At 40.8% G+C, this 24,293-nt stretch overlaps 1 protein-coding gene across 1 annotated transcript; it reads left to right on the top strand.

Moving 5' to 3' along the window:
* Positions 1-2,887: 2,887 nt before the first annotated feature.
* LOC311288171 (cadherin-1-like) lies at positions 2,888-20,523 on the top strand. Its single transcript, XM_084405424.1, has 10 exons — positions 2,888-3,043; positions 4,332-4,446; positions 6,162-6,412; positions 15,735-15,878; positions 16,010-16,165; positions 17,596-17,740; positions 17,841-18,013; positions 18,096-18,205; positions 19,808-19,950; positions 20,024-20,523. Exons 1-10 carry the CDS (start codon positions 3,002-3,004, stop codon positions 20,140-20,142), a joined length of 1,398 nt encoding a protein of 465 aa, XP_084261550.1. The 5' UTR covers positions 2,888-3,001; the 3' UTR covers positions 20,143-20,523.
* Positions 20,524-24,293: the final 3,770 nt, after the last annotated feature.

Raw genomic sequence — 24,293 nt, 5'->3', positions numbered from 1 at the left:
CGACTGACCTTGCCATCTGCCCGGCAATGAAAGTCACACCGCAGTCCCTCAGCCAGACGATGTCCACTCTGGTGGTCCAGGAGCGTCATCTCTGGTTAGACCTGGCTGAGATGAAGGACGCCGACAAAGTTTGCTTTCTCGACACCCCCATCTCCCAGGCCGGCCTCTTCGGCGACACTGTCGAGGACGGAGACGGAGGCCATAAAGCACATATTGCCCCGGCGTTTCACTGTCACCAAGTCACCATGATTTTACAGTCCGTACTTCATATTACCCAAGTAAAGTGAGGGGGTTACGGCCTATTTTTGATCTGCGTGTCTTGAATCGGGCCCTGCACAAGCTTCCGTTCAAGATGCTCACGCAGAAATGCATCCTTCATGTGCGTTCGCCCCCAGGACTGGTTTGCAGTGATCGACCTGAAGGATGCGTACTTTCATGTCTCGACACAGACCATTTCTACGCTTTACGTTCGAAGGTCGAGCATATCAGTACAAGGTCCTACCCTTTGGGTTGTCCTTGTCTCCCCGTGTCTTTACCAAGGTTGTGGAAGCTGACCTTGCACCACTCAGGGAGGTGGGCATTTACATCCTCAACTCTCTCGACGACTGGCTCATCCTGGCCCAGTCCCGAGATCAGTTATGCGAACACAGGGACTTGGTGCTCAGTCACCTCACCCCTCTGGGGCTTCGGGTCAAGTGGGAGAAGAGCAAGCTCTCCTCTGTGCAGAGCATCTCTTATCTCGGTGTGGAGTGGGACTCGGTCAACATGACAGCAAGTCTCTCCAGTGAGCGTGCACAGTCGGTGCTGAACTGCCTGAATACGTTCAGGCGGAAGACAACAGTTCCACTGAAGCAATTTCAGAGGCTTCTGGGGCATATGGCATCCGCAGCCGCGGTCATTTTATTAAATAAATAAAAAATCTAAATAATATCATTTTATATATATGACAACTTAAGAGGCAAAAGCCTCTAAGTACCATCTGAAATTTTCTTCTAAAAGAGCATTTGTATCAAGCTTGTATGTTTATGTTCAGTTATTTCACTTAAATGGCAATGAAAAGTAGCCTACCTAAATTAATTGTCATTAAAGTGAAATTACTGCACTTAAATATACGAGCTTGATAAAAATGCTCTTTGGAAAATTTCAGATGGCACTCAGAGGCTTTTGCATCATGAAGTCTTCACACACACACATATATATATATATATATATAGGCCTATATGATCCAAAGTAACTAGTAACTCGCTACTTGAGTAGTTTTTTCATTGGATACTTTTTTACTCTTACTCAAGTAACTATTAAGATTATTACTTTTATTTTGAGTAAATATTTCTATAAGTACTTGTACTTTTACTTGAGTACAGTTTTTGGCTACTCTACCCACCTCTGGCTATAGAGACGCATTTAGTGTGAGTGGGTTGAACTATTTTACCCTTAAGTGGCCGCTCTCTTCTTACTCATAACAAAAGGTGTACTTTTTTTAATAGTCGCGAGCTGCAACTCTCAGTGATAGTCACGGTACGGATCCACTTTTGCGACACGACTGAAGCGTGGTGTCTCGACACCTCCCCTCCATTTGTACGTTGATGGGCATTCCTCAAGTTTACCGCTATGGCCGTTGTTTTGAGCCAGCGGCTCATGATTCACCCAGTCTCCATGTGCTCTGCTTCTATTGGATAGTCGCGTCGCGTTCAACGGAATCATTTGCATAAAGATGGGCATCGGCCAGCTTTTTGACGCGCAGCATTTTTCCAAATGCTGTGCCGCCTTCCCAGGATGCTTTGTTGGCGCGTTAAAGTCGCTTGACGTCACCCATAGGAATAAAGTGGAGTGCGGCACGACAGTGAATTGCTCTGCCATTCACCCTTATATACACAGACCAGAACAAAAGGTTTGTACAAATATATTGTGTATATAATATTGTATTGTATTGTATTATATTGTTATATAAATATATTGTGAGTTGTTTTGGGTCTATTCATGTTGGTTTCGGGGGAGAGGGGAGAATGATCAGATATCTTGAAGAGACTCCACCCAAAAATTTTTTTCAATCTTTCTCATAATACCAATGACTGCAATGAAATTAAGACCATTTTAATCGCACTGAGACATTTAAAATGATACCTAACATAAAAATGAAAAAAACAAACAATCGATTCAAAAGATAGGCCTACATAATATGTGGTATCTAGACCTTCTGTTAGAAATGAAGAATTCCAACACGAAAAGTGCCTTTAGCCTTCGTCTTTATTCGGGCATATGAATGAACAACTAACCAGCTGGGGAGACAATGCTCAAACTCACAAAACTCTATGTCGGGAATATATAGTGAACGACTAAGGGGAGTTCGACCATCCTAACCAATGATACCATACATGACATCATATATGTTGTATAACAAATCTATAAATGGTCAGTATCCGGTATAGTTTCCTTCTGAGCCTTGCGGTCCGAAGGCTTCCACACAATGCATAGAATAGAATAGCATAGAGGTCTCTCTCTACAGCCAAACACTCGAGTCCACTTAATAGATAACAGATGTGCATTACATACTTACAAAGGAATCTTGAACCTACAGAACTGTTCTCTGGACATGGCTGAGAAGACTATGACTTCTAACACCTTCTAAGTGAAGTTTTAGTGACTTGAATCAGGGAAAGGGGGATGCAGAGATAAGGAAGGAGAAGAGTTTGGGCAAGACAATGTCCTGTGCTCTTTCTTTGAGGTCTTCTCTCCAGGGTGCCTTTCATTGCGGAGTGCGTTTAATCTCAGCCTATGTCTCAGCAGGAAAATCAAGTCTTACACCTCATTGGTTCCAGTCAAGTTATATTATTTTTCTTGCCACATTGCATCACTCTGTATGCCACACCCTTAGGAAAACTCCCCTATAAAGTTAACAAACTCCCCATCTGCATGCGTGTTTGGGAACGCAAGCGATGAAATAGCTGCACAATCTTAAAAACCAACAAGAAAGGAATCCCTGAAGGACTTTTGAGAGACAATGAAAACTGTGCGATTGGCAGTTGTTGTTTTCCTTTGCAAGGTAGGATTTTATATACTGGAGTTATATAGGATTTATATATCAGGAGTGAGAGTGAGAAATAAAACGCTGAACATTTTTACATCAACAACCAAAAATGAATATCAAATGTGTTGCTGTTGCCTCTGTATAGTTTTTATATTAAATTAAAAAAACAAACAAATGAATTAATTTTAATATTAAAACTGAACATTTTTTATAAGTCTTTTCAAATGCCTTAAAAATGCCGATTTCCCCTTGTGCTTTCCATCTAAAATCATGAAAATCTAATTAAAAAATATTTATTATATACACAGTAGAGTGTGGCATTTTTAATGTCAGTGTTTTCCAAATGAAAAACTAGACCTGTTAGTTTTGAATGCTATATCTGTCTAATGCTATGTCTAATTGTGTTTATTAAGTGTTTTGTAAAAAAAAAAGTTTGCTTTACAATTGCAAACTGAGTGCAAACAGGGTGATATGCTTGTAGTTATTCACACTTGGTCTGTAAATTAGGTTCCACTGGGACAAGGGTACCCCTATGTGAAAAGAAACACAATTTTTAATTTAATGTTATTGATTTATTTTAGTTTTCTTATTTGATTTTATCTGCAGCATGTAATACAGTTTTTTTTTATTTTTTTTTTGATTGCTAATAATGCATTGGTAAAAAGTGAAGTGACACTGTCAAAACTTTTCACACAGTCAGCGAAACCGAAGTATTTGCACATTGCAGTATTAAAATTTTAACAGTTGCTAGGACACATTTCTCAATAGTTAGTTCACTTTTTCAACATCTTACCAATTGGCACAACAGCTAATGCCACAGGGATGCTAATGGGGAAGAATCATTGCCTCCATAACTAGAATATCCCAACTACACATTCTCTGGGCCTAAGCCTGGAAATATCAAGTGTATTGCATAAAGGGATTTAATCTGTTTCAAATTAGGTATTTTTATGTGGATTTGCGGAAGAGTCTTCATGGGAACTACCAAAATACGTCATAAATGTCTCAAATCAACTCATTCTTTCAAAACACTAGCAAAGGTAGTAAGGTCAATAAAGTGAAAAGGTGTTATTCATATTTTTAAGACATCTGTGCAGTGGTTTCAGAAAATTTGGAGACTTGAGATGAACCGATTGGACAAGATTCCTGTTGGTAAAGCAGACTGTGGCTTTAAACAGAACAAAAATAAAAAAATGATTTACTTTTAAAAAGTGGTGTCAGTATTGACTGATGCTTGCTAGCAATTGAAAAATGGGAAATATCAAGTGTATTACATAAAGGGATTCAATATGTTTCAAAATAGGTATTTGTATGTGGATTTGCGGAGGAGTCTTCATGTTCTCCAGGCTTTGAGTCGGAGTCGCTGGTTTTTAAAGTGCACAGAGATGACCTTCACCAAGGAAAAAGACTAGGAAGAGGTAAGCTGTGTTCTCTTTAAATAAAACCTTGAAGCAACTGAACTTTGGGCCCTATCTTGCACCCAGCGCAATTGACTTTGTACACTGACGCATGTATCATTCCTATTTTGAACCCGCGCAAAGCGGACTTTTCCCTCCACAGACGCACGTCAGTTAACTAGCAAATACACTTGCGCTCCCCGGGGCGGTTCAGCGCAAAGAGGAGGCGTGTTCCGGCGCAAACGTTCCCTCATGCTATTTTGCAGGTTTAGAAAACAATTCCGCCAGTGACCAGGAAAAACCTAGTCTAAAGTCAGTGGCGCGTTGCGCATGTTATTCATGCTATTTTAAGGGCGCATGCTTGGCCATAATCAATGTAGCATGTGCACAACGCGCATTACAATTTGATGCTCTCATCTACACAGAAGCAGCCGTTTTCATTTTTGCAAATCATACATTATTACTAGGAAAAATATTAGGTCTTGTAGGTCTTGATAAGCCTAGGGCTTCTACGTATCCCTTTTCGAACAGTGTGATTATTATGCCAAAAAAAAAAAAAAAAGGGTTTGTTTTTCTTGATTTTGTTTTATTTTTATTGATGGATATTTAATGTGTTGCTGTCTTTGGTTTAATTTATTTTTTAATTGTTCGAAATAAAGATTTCATTCATTTATTCATATTAATACACGAGGGAAATCATTGTTGTGTCCATGAAGATGTGAAAATAAAATAGGCATAAATCTAGCTTACACATTTAATCATACGCCCAAATTATCATACGCCTGTTTAACCGAAGCTAATTTGGGTGTGTTTGTTTCTCCATCCCCAATGTCACTTCTCTGTGTTTTACGGCCGTGACAAGGACGTCGGTCTCCTCGGCTGTGAACCGCTCCTGGCGCGCGCCTGGCAAATCCGCCGTTATAATAGGAATCCGCTTAGAAAAAGCGCGCCTGCTCTTAAAGGGAATGTGAGATGTCGCTCTGATTGGTTTATTTCACGTTACGCCCAAACCACACCTATGAATAATGAAGCTACTTCAGACCAACCCCTTTTAGATTTGCGCCAGGCGCAAGAGTCATTTATCCCGCCGGGAAAATAGCAACAGCACCGAGACCCGCCCACAAAGTTACTTGCGCTTTGCGCTTTGACACTTGCGTTTCAGATCGTTAAAATAGGGCCCTTTGAGTTTTTGTTTACATATTTTTAGTATTTGGCAAATTAATGCCTTACCCAATGCAATCAGATATCTAAATGAACTAGTTCTTCTAATTAAACTGGTTTAACTGTAATCTGCAACATTCAGTCACATTTTATACTGTACATCCACTAAATTTGCTTTCATCAGAGTTAACATTAAGGGTCTCACTCAAGTTTAAGTGTTGTATCTCACAAATAAGTGTTGATTAATGATGTATGCAATAAATAAATGTTCATAGATTCACTTGATGCTGCATCAGTAGTTGATGCTATAAAGGACTCCCTCCCGCTGAGTCATGCCTCAAAAGGACACGCGATCACTCCTCAGATTTTTCTTATTCAGGAATTTAACTATCCGCCTGTGTTTTGTTAGAATTTCCAGCAACACTATGCTTTTGACAATACTATTTCAGATCATCATCACACCTGGAGGGTGTTCCCATAGCATCTGCTACTGACACAGCGTCTTGTTCCCCACTCCAGGTTTACATACTTGACAAGATGCTTTATTGAGCCAATTGAATCTCTTTTTCTGACAGTCATTTTTAAAGCATGCGATGGAAGAACAAGAACAATCTTTCAGTCCTCTGACAGGCGGTTTGATGTGAACGCGGATGGGACTGTAACGCTGAAGAGACAAGTGACTCTTCATGAAGGCCACAAGGTGTTTTCTGTGGACGCTTGGGACTCCAGTGGCAAGAAGCACACGGTATCTGTCAGAGTTGAGTGTGTCCATCATCATCATAAGGACCATCACATGGACACGGTCATGAACATCTCCTCTCCACAGGTACAAACAAGTTCCTTCCAGAAACTGCTGTCAGTACAGTACAAGCCTGTCCTGTTTGCTTTTGTTTACATTGCTGCTTTGTTTGTTGCCATAGTGATTTATTACTCACACCTGTTCCTCCTTAGCCCTTTGTTATCTTGTGTAAATAAGGGTATGTTTAAATGACAGCGATGTGTTTAAAACAGAGAAGTTTTCCTTTCCCCATTCACATGGATCCGCTAAAACGATTAAAAACCCTGTATTCTGCTGCCAGGCCATTATATGGCGATAAAACACTCTAGACTGAACCCGTAATACGCATGTGGCATGACGTCATCGTCTTCAGAGATTTGCGCTTTTGTTGTTTACAAGGAGACCGTTTTCAATAACGTGCACTTTGAAACTTTTTTCCAAACTTTTGCGTTTTCAGGCACCCAAAATACCGTTGTCGTGCAAACGAACGGCCAAAACGCACAAAGAGTACACCCAACATTACAGTAAGGTCATGATTGAGAACATGGTCCATTATAGTGGCCTTTATTTAATCAAAAATGTGCCTGTTATTGGCCTCTTCTATCTCTTCCTCTGTTTTGCATCACTACCCTTACACCACCATACATTTACATTTACATTTACATTTAGTCATTTAGCAGACGCTTTTGTCCAAAGCGACTTACAAATTAGGACTAAATTAAGCAAGTCATCGTGAAGAGGCAAGAAACAATGCAAGAAGTGCTCAAAATACGAAGTTCAGGCATTGTTCAGAGTAGCATAAGCCCGATAAGCGAGGATTTAAAGGAAGAAGGAAAAAGGAGAGAATTTTTTTTTTTTATTTTTTTTTTTTTTATGAGGTTAAGAGATAGGTTTTCAGCTGTCTTTTGAAAGTTGTCAGGGATTCTGCATTCCGGATGAGGGTGGGGAGAGCATTCCACCAGCATGGAACTGTGAATGAGAATGTTCTGGAAAGTGATTTTGTGGCTCTCTGTGATGGAACCACGAGACGTCGCTCATTGATCAATCGTAGGCTTCTGGTAGGGATGTAATGTAGACTCGTAGGAGTGAGTGAAAGTAGGAGGAGCTGAGCCTGTGATAGATCTGTAAGCAAGCGTCAATGCCTTGAACTTGATGCGAGCAGCGAGTGGTAGCCAGTGCAGAGAGATGAACAGAGGAGTGATGTGGGCCCTCTTGTGCTCGTTGAAGACAATACCATACCATACACCCTTTCACTCCTCTTCTTCTTTCTGGTTATAGAAAGTGGAAAGAAAATTGTCTTGATAAAATCTGACAACTTGTAAGTGGTTAGTTCACCCCCCCCCCCCCAAAAAAAGAATGTGAAATGTCAGTTACTCACCCTCATGTCGTTCCAAACCTGTAAGACTTTCGTTCATATTCGAAACACGAGAAGATATTTTAAATTAAATCTGAGAGCTTTCTGTCCCTCCATTGACAGTCCATGCAACTACCAATATATCGCTTCAAAAAGTTCATGAAGAGATTAGTCCACATTTTCTGAAGCGACACAATTGCTTTATATGATGAACAGGTGTTTCACTAGCCTGTCTAAAATCCTGTGCTGACCAGCTGGCCCCTATCTTTACAAAGATCTTCACCAGATCACTGGCTTCAATTGTCCCACAATCATCCCCATCCCAAATAAATTCCAAAATCACAGGACTGAATGACTACGTTTAACGTCTGCAGCCATGAATTCATTTTAAAGACTGGTGTTGGCCTGCCTGAAGGACATCACAGGACCTTTGCTGGACCCCCTTCAGTTTTTCTCTTATTGAGCAAACGGGTCTGTGGATGATGCATTCAACATGGGACTGCACTACATCCCACAACAGACTGGGGACTGTCAAGATGTTATGTGAGGATCCTATTTGCGGACTTCACCATCACCATCAACACTATCCTCCCAGATATCCTCCAGACCAAACTAACCCAGTACTCTGTTCCTAGCTCCATCTGTCAATGAATCACCAGCTTTCTGACAGCTAGCTAGTGAGACTGGGAAAATTCCTGTCCAACACCTGTGCAATCAGTACTGGCACCCCCCAGGGGTGTGTGCTCTCCCCTCTGCTCTTCTCCCTGTACACTAACGACTGCAGCACCAAAGACCCTTCAGTCAAGCTCCTGATGTTTGCGGATGACCTGAGGAAGTTCAACCTGATTCTGCAGGTCTACTCTGCAGTCGTTGGACCCTATTTTACCTATCTAATCACATGGTCTAAAGCACGCAGCTCTAGTGCACTTACGGCGTGTCTGAATCCACTTTTGCTAAATTAACGACGGGACAAATGGTCGGTGCGCCCGGCACATGATCCAAAAGGGTTGTCTCTATTCTCTTAATGAGTAATGGGTGTGTTTTGGGCTTTACGTGCAATAAACCAATCAGAGTATCATCTCCCATTCCCTTTAAAAGCCAGCATGGCGGATTCGCTATTTACATGGCGGAAAGTGGAAAAACAAGTGGAACAAGTTTGCAAGTGGAAAAACTTAGCGCTTCTCTAGCGAGGAAACGGATCTGCTCGTGCTCCATATCTTTATGTACGCAATAATAATTTGGCATGTTTATGTGCTGCTGCGCATCCCTGTGTGTGTAATAAGCAGAGTGTGAGTAACGGAGACTCAGGCTGATTGGAATCCATGTGCAGCTTTATTAGATACTCCAAAAGAATAGTCAAACAGGCGTGGGTCAAACAACAGTAGATGCAACAACGTAGACAGATCGTAACTCGTAGTCGTAGAACAGAAATAATAATCAGGACAGGCAGCAGGCAGACAGAGGGGTAATCCAGATAAACAAAGCACTAGGTCGGTAGGCAGGCAGAAATGGGTCAGAGACGATAAACAGTCCAGGTAAATAATCAACAAGACAGAATACGGAGAAAACGCTCAGAAATGTCAGCACGGCAAAACAAGACTTCGCGAGGAGAAGTAGGAGAAGCTGGTTAAAATAGTCATGATAATGAGTGACACCTGTGAAGGTGATCAATCCCAAGCACGTGAATTATGGGAAATGGAGTTCGAAAAGAGTTAATACTCGGGAGATGGTTCCCGCTGGTGGTGATCGGAGGGAACCACAGAGGCTGTATTTGTGACAGAGCCCCCCCCCCTTGCGAATGACTCCTGACACGAGGAGGTAACCGTCGCCTGGGTCTACCTCTGGGCCTTGGGCCAGGTCGATCAGGATGAGCATTATGAAAGTCAGTGGTGAGTGAGGGGTCCAGAATGTCGACGGTGTCGACCCAGGAGCGTTCCTCGGGACCATACCCCTCCCAATCCACGAGGTATTGCAGAATTCTACCCCGGCGACGAGAGTCCAGGATCTCTCTGACACGATAAACCTCCTCGCCGTCGCTGATGATGGGGGGAGCCCTCTGGTCACCAGCCTCCTCCTGGATCTCCGCTCCTCTCGGTCCACCAGCGGGCTTGAGCAGAGAGACATGAAAAGTGGGTGAGATACGGTATTCAGAAGGCAAAGATAGACGGAATGAAACTGGTGTGATTTGTTTAGTGATTTGAAAGGGACCTACGAACCTGGGACTGAGCTTCTTGCAAGATTGTCTGAGGCGGAGGTCACGGGTGGATAACCAGACCCACTGGCCGGGTTGGTAGACCGGATTGGGACGTCGATGGCGGTCCGCTTGTTCCTTGGTTCGATGAACAGCTCTTTGAAGATGGACATGAGCTGCGTCCCAGGTTGCTTCGCTACGTTGGATCCATGCATTGACTGCAGGTAGGTTGGAGGGCTCGCCGGACCACGGGAAGAGTGGTGGTTGGTATCCCAGCACGCATTGGAATGGGGTGAGGTTAGTGGCAGGCTTGCGAAGGGAGTTTTGAGCGTACTCGGCCCACAACAGGTAGCGGCTCCAATCAGACTGGTTGCGGTGGCAGTATGATCGAAGGAAGCGGATCAGTTCTTGGTTCAGACTGCGGAATGCCTGCGGAACATAGGTGCGATCTGGTGGGCATTCAGCTGGTGGTGGTTCCCTGGTGTGGGCCTCCGAGATCTCGGTCATGATGTCCCATAGAACTGGTGCGAGAATTATGGAAGTGGGAATGATGGATTCCTTGGTAGTCGGAGATGTGGAAGGTTCGTGTAAACGTGATAATGCATCCGCCTTGGTGTTGCGTGAGCCAGGTCGATAGGTGACGGTGAAATTGAAGCGGGTGAAAAACAAAGCCCATCGTGCCTGTCTGTAATTGAGTCTTTTGGCAGATTTGAGGTATTCGAGATTTCGATGATCGGTGAGTACGGAAAAGGGAAATTTGGAGCCCTCTAGCCAATGACGCCATTCTTCGAAAGCAGCCTTCATGGCCAGAAGTTCACGGTTTCCTACATCGTAGTTTTGCTCGGCTGCATTGAGTTTACGTGAGTAGAAAGCACATGGATATAATTTGGGCGGCTCACCATGACGCTGGGAGAGGACAGCGCCAAGACCCGTGTTGGACGCATCCACCTCCACAACGAATTCACGGTCCGGGTCCGGATGATGTAGAATGGGGGCTGAGGTAAATCTCTCCTTAAGGTTTTGGAAAGCTTTGATGGCCTCAGGAGTCCAAGATAGACGTTGTTGTCCCCTCTTGGTCATGGAAGTTAATGGGGCTGCAACTGAACTGAAATTTCGGATGAACCTTCGGTAAAAGTTGGCAAATCCTAGGAAGCGTTGCATCTCTTTAAGCGTTCTTGGTTGGGGCCAATTAAGGACTGACTGAACCTTCTTATCATCCATAGCTATCCCGCCTGCACTGATGATGTAGCCCAGAAATGATATTGTGGATTGATGAAACTCACACTTCTCTGCTTTGGCGTATAGCTGATGGGAGATCAGACGTTGCAATACAGCACGAAGGTGGTTCAGATGGTCCTCCAGGGAGTCAGAATAAATGAGGATATCGGCAATATAGACTATGAGATAACGGTTCAGCATGTCCCGGAACACGTCGTTGATAAACGCCTGAAAGACAGAGGGACTGTTGGCCAGGCCGAAGGGCATTACCCGGTATTCATAGTGCCCAGTCGTCGTGGAGAAGGCGGTCTTCCACTCATCATCCTCCCGGATGCGAATTAGATTATAAGCGCTGCGCAGATCAAGTTTAGTGAAGATTTTAGCCTTACAGAGCTGCTCGAGAGCGGCTGGAACCAGCGGTAACGGATAGCGGAACTTGACAGTAATGTCATTGAGACCTCTGTAGTCGATGCACGGACGGAGACCCCCATCCTTCTTCTTGACGAAGAAGAATCCTGCGGATGCTGGTGAAGTAGAGGGACGAATGAACCCCTTGATTAATTCCTCATCAATATATGCCTGCATAGCCTCTGATTCGGGTTGAGATAGTGGAAACACCCTTCCCTTGGGTGGAACTGTACCTGGCAGCAGGTCTATAGCACAGTCACTGGACCGATGAGGTGGTAGGTGAGTGGCTTTGGACTGACTGAAGGCTTCAGCCAAATCTCGGTATACCTCTGGAAGTTGTGTAGATTGTGGTTCCTTCAGAGATGTGGATTGAAGTGATGGAGGCAGGCAATGTTGATGGCAGAAATCTGACCACTGCTTAATTTGTTTGTCCGTCCAGGAGATACTGGGGTTGTGTGATTCTAGCCAGGGGAGACCCAGGATGATCGGATTGCGTGGAGACTGGAAAATGAAGAAGCGTATGGTTTCTGTGTGCAGGACTCCGATGGTGAGTGAGATAGCCTGTGTGATGAATTGTATCTGACCGGAACCCAACGGACGTCCATCTAATGCTGCCACTGCCACATGAGATTCACAGGGAACAAGAGGAATATGATGAGTTTTAGCGAACGACATGTCCATAAAATTACCAGCAGCTCCTGAGTCTATGAGTGCATCAGTATGGATAGTTAGACCACTAATTTCAACTGACACAGGTATTTTAAAACTGGTAGATTGAATGGCAGATTTACTCACCATAGTGGATCTGCGTGAGGGTCGAGTGGGACAGTTGGATCTCATGTGGCCTGGAAGACCGCAATAGAGACACAAATTTTGCTGTATGCGTCTCTCTCTCTCCTCCGTGCTGAGATGTGTAACTCGTGTAACTCCGATCTGCATGGGTTCGGTCTCAGATGTTTGTGCAACAGTGGGATTAAACTGACGGAAGGGACGTCGAACTCTCACCACATTATCCACCCGTATGGCCAGCTCAATGAATTGATCAAGAGTTTTATCCTCATCCCGACATGCCAGTTCGGATTGCAAATCGGTATTCAATCCCTTACGAAACAGCAGTTTAAGAGGAGATTCTTGCCAGCCAGTCTGAGCAGCAAATGTCCGAAACGTTAAAGCATATTCAGCGACAGAGCTCGTTCCTTGACGAAGTGCTAATAACTGTTCACCAACCTCCTTACCGCCTGTCGGATGTTCGAACACTTCCCTGAAGCGTTGCAGAAAATTAGTGAAGGAGGGAAACGTAGCATAATCCTCACTCCAAACTGCGGTCGCCCAATCTAAAGCCTTTCCCGTGAGCAAGGAGCAAACAAAAGCTATGCGACTGTCCTCAGTGGGATATAGCAATGGTTGTTGTTTAACAAACATATTGCATTGGAGTAAAAAACCCTTACACTTGGTGGGCGAGCCGTCAAACTTCTCGGGAAACGCCAAGCGTGGACTGGCAGCGGTGATCGGTGGCGTGGAAACGGCGGCTGATGGTGGCTGGCTGGGCGGAGGGACACTGCGTTCAGCTAGTAACGGGTGGATGGCTTGAAGCGTTTTGCCCAGATCCTCCGTGAGCGAGGTGAGACGAACGAGCTGTTGTTGGTGTACTGCCAAGACAGAGGCTTGAGCACTTAGCTCTGTGGAGAGTTGCTGGAAAGCCGCTGGATCTGTGTGTGGCGAAGTCTTCTGTAACGGAGACTCAGGCTGATTGGAATCCATGTGCAGCTTTATTAGATACTCCAAAAGAATAGTCAAACAGGCGTGGGTCAAACAACAGTAGATGCAACAACGTAGACAGATCGTAACTCGTAGTCGTAGAACAGAAGTAATCAGGACAGGCAGCAGGCAGACAGAGGGGTAATCCAGATAAACAAAGCACTAGGTCGGTAGGCAGGCAGAAATGGGTCAGAGACGATAAACAGTCCAGGTAAATAATCAACAAGACAGAATATGGAGAAAACGCTCAGAAATGTCAGCACGGCAAAACAAGACTTCGCGAGGAGAAGTAGGAGAAGCTGGTTAAAATAGTCATGATAATGAGTGACACCTGTGAAGGTGATCAATCCCACGTTCCCGCTGGTGGTGATTGGAGGGAACCACAGAGGCTGTATTTGTGACAGTGTGTTTGTAATAAGCAGAGTGTAAGCGCGTTGTCTCGTGTTACATGTAAGAGGCTCATGTAACTAATGCGCTCTTGAAATAACAAAAAAATACTGCGCCATTGACTTTAGACCAGGTTTCAGTTGGTCAATGGCACAGTCTATTTAAGTTCCTCAAAATAGCAACACGCCAACAATGCACCTGAACACACACTCGTTCTCAGACCAGCAGCCCATGGGAGAATAGATGAGCACAAATGCATTTGATATTTAAACAACGTGGAGCAGGAGGAGAAAATGAAAACTGCGTCGGGCTGAAACTAGCGGGGTGTATGATAGGGCCCATAGAGTCTGTCCTCTGCACTTCTATTACTGTCTGCTTCAGCTCAGCTACCAAATCAGACCTCAGAAGACTACAGAGGAATGTCCGGACTGCCGAGAGAATCATCGGTACACCCCTTCCCACTCTCCAAGGACTGTACTTATCCAGAGTGAGTAAAAGGGCTGGCAAAATCACTCTGGATTCCTCACATCTACCCCAATTCCTCTTTGAACTGTTTCCGTCTGGCCGGCGCTACAGACCAATGAGCACCAGAACAGCCAGAATCAAGAAAAGTTGTTTTCTCAGGCAGTGAACAGTTCATGAACAGTTAAATGCCTCCACTGGGCAATAAACATGTGCAAATACACAACACTATTTATACTTAGATTTATTTAGCATATCATACCTTTTATTCACATTCTCTTGCATTTGTACATAACACCTGTACACATATTGTCTATTTTGTATTTTTAATCAAATGAATCACACTTATCGTGAAATGAAGCATATGCCATTTATCTTGTTTAACATTAATTTTATCATAATTTGCTAAATCCAGCAAAGTAAACAATCAGATTGAAGGGTGATTCTCACAAAACTATTTTCTGCAAGCCTCAAGACCCTCAGAGACTCCAAAGGGACACCAAATAACCAAATGATAAGGATTCCATATAATTACTATTATAGGCCTATAATAAAATTATGCACACCAAAGCACCCATGAACAAAAAACAAAAAAACATTACAGAAAAAACAAAAAACTTTTCAGATTCTGCAGTGTATTATAAGTGTACAGAGCAACAACAGAGAGCTTTTTTACATTTTAAATGAGCCAAACTGCGATACTGAACAGGACCACATGGAGGAAAAAAAAACTCCTAAATCAACCACCTTGACCTGACTGCATAAACGTACAATTACTAAACACAGCAAACATTATCCTGAGTGTGTGTGTAAACTGAAATGTGTCTGTACAGAAATGCAGCATGCGATCGGTGATCGAGAGCACACACACACAGTTTGTTGTTTGTGCATTAATATAACAGACTCTCACACACTTACTGTACGACTCCTGTACGTCACCAAAACTGCTCTTCAGAAACAATCACAGAATATGACAGAGCTCGTGGTTTAAAGCAAAGCTCACACTAGAATACACTAAAAACACAATGTGAGTCTCTATTCTCTCTGATATCTCTGATGTAATCAGCCTGGCCTTCTTTACATTAGCGCTGTTTTGGACTGATCGTTTGAATGAATTTGATCACTGGATCACTGAAAACTTTCACAGAGTTTAACAGTTTAAAATGATCTGATTGCAAACAGAGATGCAGGATTGGGGAAATTTCCTCCTACCAGGGTTACAGACACTTGTAGATGCTCAGTGTGATCTAACTGTGTGACGAAAATTACATTAATGACGTACTTCACGTAAGTTATTTTCGTTACTTGTGTTAAATTATTTTTACGTGTTAAGGGTTTTGAAATTAATCACATGCGTTATCTCTAACAGCACTAATTTTTATATATATTATTTTTGTTATCTGTGTCTTTCTGTCTGTGCACTGGAAGCTTCTGTCATGAAGACACATTCCTTGTGTTGTAAGCATACTTGGCAATAAAGTTCTTTCTGATTCTAAAGGTGCAATTATCCAGATATTTGATGGATTGTGTGCTGTGTTTAATTGTAAACAAAAAATGTTTTGTTGCACATTGTCTTTTACTAACATTTTCAGATGGAATCTCCCGCTGATGATCTGGTTCTGATGTTTCCAAAGTCTTCAACGGGTCTGAAGAGAGCAAAGAGAGGAGGTTGGGTTATTCCTCCATTCAATATACTTGAGGAAGGCAGAGGTCCTTTCCCAGAGAAACTTGTCAAGGTGAGAGAAAGTCATGAAGGAAATGATAAAATTAGATGAACGAGAAAGAGATGTGTCTGTTATTGACAACTTTTGTTATTGTCTCTTATTAACATGTTCTGTTATTGTATCTTATTGCTTTCTGTATTCAGATAATGTCTGACTATTCTAAGGAAGCTCAGATGGAATACAAGCTCACAGGTGAAGGAGCGGATCTGGAGCCTAAGGGGACTTTTACTATAGACAGATCATCAGGGAATCTGTATGTGACTCGGACACTCGACAGAGAAAAAAAAGCTTCATACAGAGTAAGTTGATTTTTTTAGTGCATTTCAGCATTGGATTGTCTGCTCGTTCTTAGTTCTTTGAAAGCTAAGATAAAAAAGTATAAAGAATCTGAAAAAAGGCCTTGTGAAATAGCTTGACACACAATTTACTTTTCATGTTTGAAGATACAGTACATTTATTGTAATTAGTATGCCTACTAAAATTTAAGTCATAACTACACTTGCATATTGACGTATCAAACAAAGCTAACAGACATGAAAATAAAAAACTACAACTCTAATTTATTTGTGTTTTCAAACAACCTCAGATATTTGTCTCTTAAAGGTGCAGTGTGTAGATTTTAGCAGCATCTAGCGGTTCGGTTGTGAATTGTTCGCCTCTAAAAACACCAACGAAGAAACAAAAACAAAAGAGTGACGAAAGACGCTCTGTAGAGAAGTTTGTCCGTTTAAGTTTTCTACTGTAGAAATATGGTGGCGCAAAATGGCGACTTAACGTGTAAGGCAGTGGTCACCAACCTTTTCAAGCCTAAGATCACATCCAAAGTCCAAATGTAAACCAAGATCTACCACTTGCATAAAATTATGAAAAAACAAGGCCACAATGTAGTTCTACTTTGACATTCTTTGTTGCCTGTTAGTCACTAGCAAAATATTTATTTAACTATACAAATAGTATATAACTATACAAACTGTCAACTATAATTCAACATTTGCGGAGGTGCGCGCGCGGCAAAAAATGATGTCATTGTAACAGCGCGCGCGCCTCCGCATCCGAAGATGCACGACTTTCAGCCAAATCTGCCCGAGCAGACGGATATTAGTACATCTCATCACACCGGCACCCAGTTTGCGCGTCTAAATCAGTTGTATGGTCTGGTTTTCAGTCTAAAACAGTTGCGTCAAGTATAAATGCCTCGTCTGTTTGGGGAGGTGCGCGCGCAGTCAGCGGAGGCTCGCGCTGCGGTGCCAGGCGAAAGTATAAACAAGGCTTAAGTCAGCGGTTGTTTTACAGACATTATATGTAAACTATAGGCTATTTGATTGGACAGATATACCCCTTTCCCTCCCCTAGACACCATTTACTACACACAATAGGCTCACACATGGTGCATTTTAAATTAATAAATAATAATGAATAAAAAAAATATATATTTTTTTTCCTCTGATTTTGAAAACTCTTCGCGATCGACTTAAAATGCTTCCAAGATCGACTTGTCGATCGCGATCGACGGGTTGGTGACTCCTGGTGTAAGGGGTTCCGCAGTGTATGTAGATAGAAATGGCTCATTCTAAGGTGATAAAAACATAACGGTTAATTTTGTAAGATCTTTATAGACCACTCAAAACATAGTTATTTATATATATTATAATGCATTTCTGTCAACAGATCCTCATAAATATTACACAATGCACCTTTAACATGCCTGTATCTCTTCTCCTGTCTTTAGCTTGTAGCTCATGCGATTGCAGTTGATGGGAATTTTGTAGAAAAGCCAATGGAAATTATTGTAAATGTGCTGGACCAAAATGATAATAAGCCTGTTTTTACACAAAATCCATTCAATGGAAGTGTTCCTGAAGCTGCTGATATAGGTAGGTGTATGATGCAGTTTCTCAATGAAATGTTTAGCAGTTTTTCCCCAAATGCCTCTTCAGTTTCACAGAATCAGTCTTTCTTCTTCTCTCACTGAAGGTCATGAGTTTATGACAGTCACAGCCACTGATGCAGATGATCCAAATACTAACAATGGTATTGTCAGTTACTCAATCGTCAAGCAAGATCCAGAATTGCCAAAACCAGACCTGTTTACAATCAACTCTGTTACTGGAGGAATTCGTGTGAATGCTTTAGGCTTGGACAAAGAGGTGAGAAATGATGTATAGATCTCACACTGGTGAAGAATAATTTCATGTAAACAAACTCACCAGAAAACATCTTTCTTTTCAGACATATTCCAGATATACTGTGTTAATTACGGCTACTGACATGAATGGAGGCGGTTATTCAACCACTGGCACAGCTGTTATTATTGTGACTGGAAAATCAGAGAAGATAATGTAAGAAATATTAGAAAATTTCATCATCCCATTTGAAAATTCTGACTACTTTCTTTAGAGATTTCCAGATCTTAAAGCGAACAATAAAAATCCTATAGATCTGCATTGATGAACTTGTCAAATACTAATTTGATCTGTCTTTCACATCTTGCGCTTGAACTGACAAATTCCCACAACGTTATGTCAAAAAATGCCTGTCTCTGCGAGTGTCCATGTCTTAGGTGAATGTCTTAGTGGTTATGTCTTAGGTGAATGTAAAAAGTTAAGAAAGAAAATGCATGTGTGTCAGTATCAGTATATTGGATCCGTGCACTAATAATCCTGATAATGTTAATCAAACAAATGATCAACAAATGAAAAAAAAGAATCACTCACTGCTCTTGACTAAATAAGTTTTGTAACTTTAATATGGATGAATCTATATTTAATTTATACAGAGAAGACTATGCAGTGTTATTTTACATTCGATTTTTTACTCTTTACCTTACTACTGTTAGACCTATAAGAAAAACACAGTTTATTTCATTTGTATCTTTGTTCTATTGCTTGCAATTTGACTGTTTACCTGTCTTTAATAATATTTTAAATTTATATTATTTAGTTTAGTAGTTTTAACTGTGGTATCAAAATTTGAATAGAGACTTTTCACTGGTATCTAATATTTTAGTGTCATAACTGCCTGTTTTGGCCTGTTCACAGCCAGTAAAAAAAGTATTTATGGACGGTCAATTCTCAAGTCATCGGCCATTGGCCACCCTGCCTATATTCCTTCTTTAACGCTGACCAAACAGAGAGCTGGATCTAAATGCAAAGAGTTTAATAACAAAATAAACATAATAGCAAATCTTCAACTCATTAGCACACGCTCATTAGCACACGCTCATTAAGCACAAGCTCATTAGCACACGCTTATTAAGCACAAGCTCATTAGCACACGCTCATTAAAGGGATGGTTCGGAGTAAAATCAACCTAGGGTCCTTTGCACCATGACCTTGAGCCAAACACCCCCCAGAAGGTCGAACATTATTAAAGTTAGAGCTTATTTAGAGACATCAGCCGGATGGTTTAGTGCAGGCGCTAATGGATCCTATGATGGATCTGGTAAATTAACCCACTAATAATGCCCAGAATGGCACCAAACTTATACAGTAGTACAAATAGGTTCTGTACTCATATAAAACGAGGCATCGGCAAGTTTGTAAGTACATCAGGAGTTTATTTAAATAACACTTGCCTGACGGTTCATGCTACCGCTAACCCGGACACCGACGTCACTTCACTGAGTTGAGAAAAGCATGTAAAATCCTGGCAGAAAGCGATACATAAGGATGTTGTGTAACGACGAATTATGAATTTGGCTCGAGGTCATGGTGCAAAGTCCAAAGTCCAATTTCACATAACACACGAACCACAAAGCCAGGGAATACGTAACACCTTCCAATGTCAAATCTTTTCTACCCAGAATTCAAATTACGGCATGCCTATATATCCTTTGAACAGCAAATGATTTTAAACTACCAGATAAGACTTTGTTAAACTAACATTAAGATGTTCTTGCTGAACATTTCTAGTTTTAACCTGTATGTTTTGGTTCCTTCCAGGTATAAAGTTGGCAGTGATCCTGCCGGCTGGCTGAGTGTAGATCAAGACACTGTAATGATTAAAGTCAAGAGGCCTACGGATAGAGAATCTCCCTTTGTCAAAGATGGCAAATACACAGCTATCATTTTGACCGTGGATGATGGTAAGTGTTGTTTCTTTTTTAAGAGAATAATTATTGCTGTCATAGCCCTTTTTTAATGTCTGCTTGTGTGCAGGTAAACCTCCAGCAACTGGCACAGGAACCCTGGTCATTGACTTGGAGGATTTGGGTATTCAGTCTGTCTGCAAAAATTCATCTGTCGACCCTTTGCCCAGTCCTGATGTGAAGAAGTAAACAAGGCTAAATGTGTGAACATGGCATTACATCTTAATAGTTCATTAATCATTTAAATCTTTTTTTCACATTAAAATGTTACATTGATTACATCAACGTCATCTTAACATTGCTGTAATCATTGTTATATAAATGAGATGGTTTATTGTAACTTTTAAATTCACAAGTAATTGATTTGGCTATTTTAAAAACTTTTTAATTCTAATCTCACAAAAGATCATCATAAATGTACTGTTTTCCAAACATTTCAGAATCTGTTCTGTTGATTTATTACAAGATTCAAAATCACAACTTTTTCTTTCTTTTAATGTTTAATCTTTACTTTTCTTATAAAGTAATTGCCTTTCATAATGTTATGAACATTAAACTTTCTATTTTGCATCTGTTGTTGTTCATTTGAATACATTTGACTATCAATTAATCCAGTAGATCTCAATGTTTAATCAGTGATTTGTTTAATACTAAAAATATATATTTTTTATAGAGTATAAGCAATTTATTACAGATTGTTGGGAACTTTTATTCCTTCATCGAAGCAAAGACCAGGAGATGTTGGGATCGCGTTCAAACAGAAGTTCTTCTTTATTGAGCGTGGCTGCAGTCTAACAATCTAAATCTAATACAGTATGCATTGTAGTTATATACATTCCAAGGGGGAGGGATTACATAGAGGCGGAGACTCTGAACAAAGCATGCAAATGAAGTAGGAACACACACTACTCTGAGAGCGCTACCAGTCCAATCCAATCAGCCTAACGATTCAAACGCATATGTGCTAATCCAATCAGCCTAACGATTCAAAGTCTGGACTGTGGCTCTGGCTCCAAAGCCATTAAAGACAAAAGGTTAGAGCAGGGATAGGCAACTCCGGTCCTGGAGGGCCACTGTCCTGCAGAGTTTAGCTCCAACCCTAATTAAACACACCTGAACAAGGCAATCAGTGTTTTCAGGATTACTAGATAGATACAGGCAGGTGAGTTTTTATCAGGGCTGAAGCTAAACTCTGCAGGACAGTGGCCCTCCAGGACCGGAGTTGCCTATCCCTGGGTTAGAGTCTCCGTGATCTGACTCATTTAACTTACAAAGGAAAAACAGGTCTGGCAGGAGTCTCTTGCTGTAAACTCAATAATCACTTTCTCAGTTTATATACTATTGTAGTGGAAACCTAAATTAAACATTTAATAAATTTGTAATACAACAAGATGATAACACCAATATTCAAAGTGTGTGTGTGTGTGTGTGTGTATTGTGAAATTACACAACATCTGCAAAAAAAACTGCAAATGCAAGCAGAGGTTTAAAAGCACGGATAGCAAAACACCAAACAACAAAACCAAGAGCAACATATTTAAAATTCAAGTTAATTTTTTTTTAGCACTTTTCACAATACATGTTTCAAAGCAGCTTTACAGAAAATGCTTGTTTTAATGTTACAATTTAGGATATATTCTGTTATCAGCCAAATATGTTTCTTACAAGTACTCCGGCTGGTTCGATGGAAATGTAAAACTGTTCCAAAAAAGTGTTGTATGGACCTGGAAATATAGAGATCGGTCCTCTTGAAACTGTAGTTAAAATACCCCTGATTTAAATAATAAAATCCATATTTCTGTGTGTGTTATTCTAATTTCTACCACCACAGGCCACAGGAACTCAGTGGTGAAGCATCTCTCTCTCTAAACAACAGAACAACTGCTTATGAGCCTGTACTCAATAACTGAGGCTGAGAAACTGCGTCACACCACTGATGATGTGGACTAACTGTACGGTTTGGTAACCTTACAGAGCAAATACAATTGAATCTTGCTAATCTGGTTAGCGTTTAATTTCAAAATCCAGTTTAGGAAATTCCCATTATGTTAAAGTAACCATTTGTTTTAACTGAGTTTTACATAAAATCAGTATTTCTCCATGAAAAAGTGTCGACTTCCTCTTTTCTTCCTTTTTAGCCTCAACCACTTCTACTTCCTATTCGCTCCCGTTTGTCTAGAATTAAAACACTGAGAAAACCACATAAATCAGGGTTTTTTTTTTTTATTCTCTCCACCATTGTATCTGAGCGATCGTTTTACTGTTAAAATTCCTCTTTTCAACCGTCTGGTTTCAACAGCAGTTCAAGTTATTTTAATACAGCAAGTCCTTCTTGCAAAAAAACAAAAACAAAACAACAAAAAAACAAGCAATTTCTGGACATAATGCAGGAAACCGCAGGAAACTACTCAGTGATGTGATATATGTGATTTATACAATAAATGAAATGCAAAATGTCAAGGTTTCTAATACATTTATTTCATCATGCACAGAATGCTTCTGACAGCACTGCACAAGCTTGCGGTGCAAAAGATCAGCCTTGTTAGCCAGGGTTCAAAGCGCCAATGAGAGTAAAAATCTGTGTTGAAACGGTGTTATGGGCCCGATATACTCACAGCGCAGATCTTTTTCATTCTTCTCTTAGGGAGAAAACAGAGTTCAAAATACATGAGCATGATTATATTTTATTAAATCAAGTCCCATTTACCAATATACCAAGATTACTGTAAAATGTCTGTTATATGTCTGTTCAAATCAAAATGTCTATGTAAAGGGTTAGTTCACCCAAAAATGAAAAATATCCATATTTATAACTTTATAAACGGGCTTCCGGTAATGGTCATATGAGGCTCAGGGATTGGAGCTTTTGCACTGTAAATCTCTCGCCATCAGACCCCTCGTGTGGTCCTTCTACAGCATTCAGTATTAGTTAATATTAATTTCAACATTTACTAATAGGTTATTAAAATCAAAGGTTGTATTTGTTAACATTAGTTAATGTACTGTGTCTGTGAACTAACATGAACAAACAGTGAACAGCTGGATTATTGACAATCTGAATATTCAGAAATACCCAATGAGTTGAAGTCATGCATTTCAACTTCCAGTTGCTTGTTTTAATGAATCATTATAGCTAATGATTTGCAAAGATATCATTATGTTACACTGTAAAAAAAAAGTGTAATTTTACAGGTAATTGTCTGTATTTTTTTACAGAATTTTACCGTTTTGTCATTATACAGCAAATATCTGTAAAATAAAAGGCATTTGCTGTAATTTAAAGGTCCATTGTTAAATTTACAGGTAATTGCTTGTATTTTAGTTTTACAGCAATTTTATGTTTTTTAAAAGGAACTTGTCTGTATTTTTACAGAGTTCTGTGTAATTTTACAGAAATTAAGTAATATTTTACAGATTTTTTCTGTGAAATTAGAAAACAAAGAAAAGAAGGTATAACTGCGGAAATCAGCATCTATTCAATATGTTTTCCTTACAGACAGATTATTAAGCATGTGGGGGTTAAAGTGAGGTTTTTTTAAGGTTAAATAAAAGTATTTGTACCATAGACTGTGATTTGTACAAACAGTACCCTACATAGACTACAGTAGGCCTGAATTATTTTTTATTTCACATTTTATTTTATACTCATTTTGATCATTATTATTCTCAGTATAATAATCTAGTATAGTAAAGTATAATAATAAACAGTCTTATTCTCCCATAATTTCATGTATATTTTATAAATATTTTTCCAAATCTCTGTTGCTTCACATTCAGGGCTTTGTGTGTGTGTGTGTGTGTGTGTGTGTGTGTGTGTGTGTGTGTTTGAGTCATGGTTTGAGTGCGCGCGCGCGATGACGCAGATTCAAATTCATTTCCGCTGTTTACTCCCGCCCACAACGGTTAACGTTAGCTGATCCGTCGAGTTTGGGCAAGCGGGAGATTTGAATTCAGTCTACTCTCGTGAAGTGGATTGTGAGATCAACAGTGGTTCAAAGCAATCGTATTCATCAAGAACAGCCGTGAGCAGGAGCTTTAGTCAGTCCGTTTGGATTCTTCGGAAATAACGCCCTTTTCAGTGAGCCTTGTTCGTCACAGCGGACATCATGCCAACCGATCACCGGCTGAGGTAAGAGTCTCATTATACTAAGTTACATGTGAACGATATTTTATATTACATTTGTGTTAAGTTTACAGGTTTCAAGCTAACGTTAGCATTCTTAACCCCCTGAGGTCGGCGGTATCGCCGGCGATACCAGCTCGCTTTTTTTTATCAGTGTAAAAGAAACTCAGAAATACTCTGTTGACTTTGATTTTCCATAGGAGTTTCATACATCAAT

The sequence above is a fragment of the Rutilus rutilus genome (assembly GCF_951802725.1).
Source record: "Rutilus rutilus genome assembly, chromosome: 3".
NCBI classification, from domain to species: domain Eukaryota; kingdom Metazoa; phylum Chordata; class Actinopteri; order Cypriniformes; family Leuciscidae; genus Rutilus; species Rutilus rutilus.
This window is presented reverse-complemented; position numbering and strand designations above follow the sequence as displayed.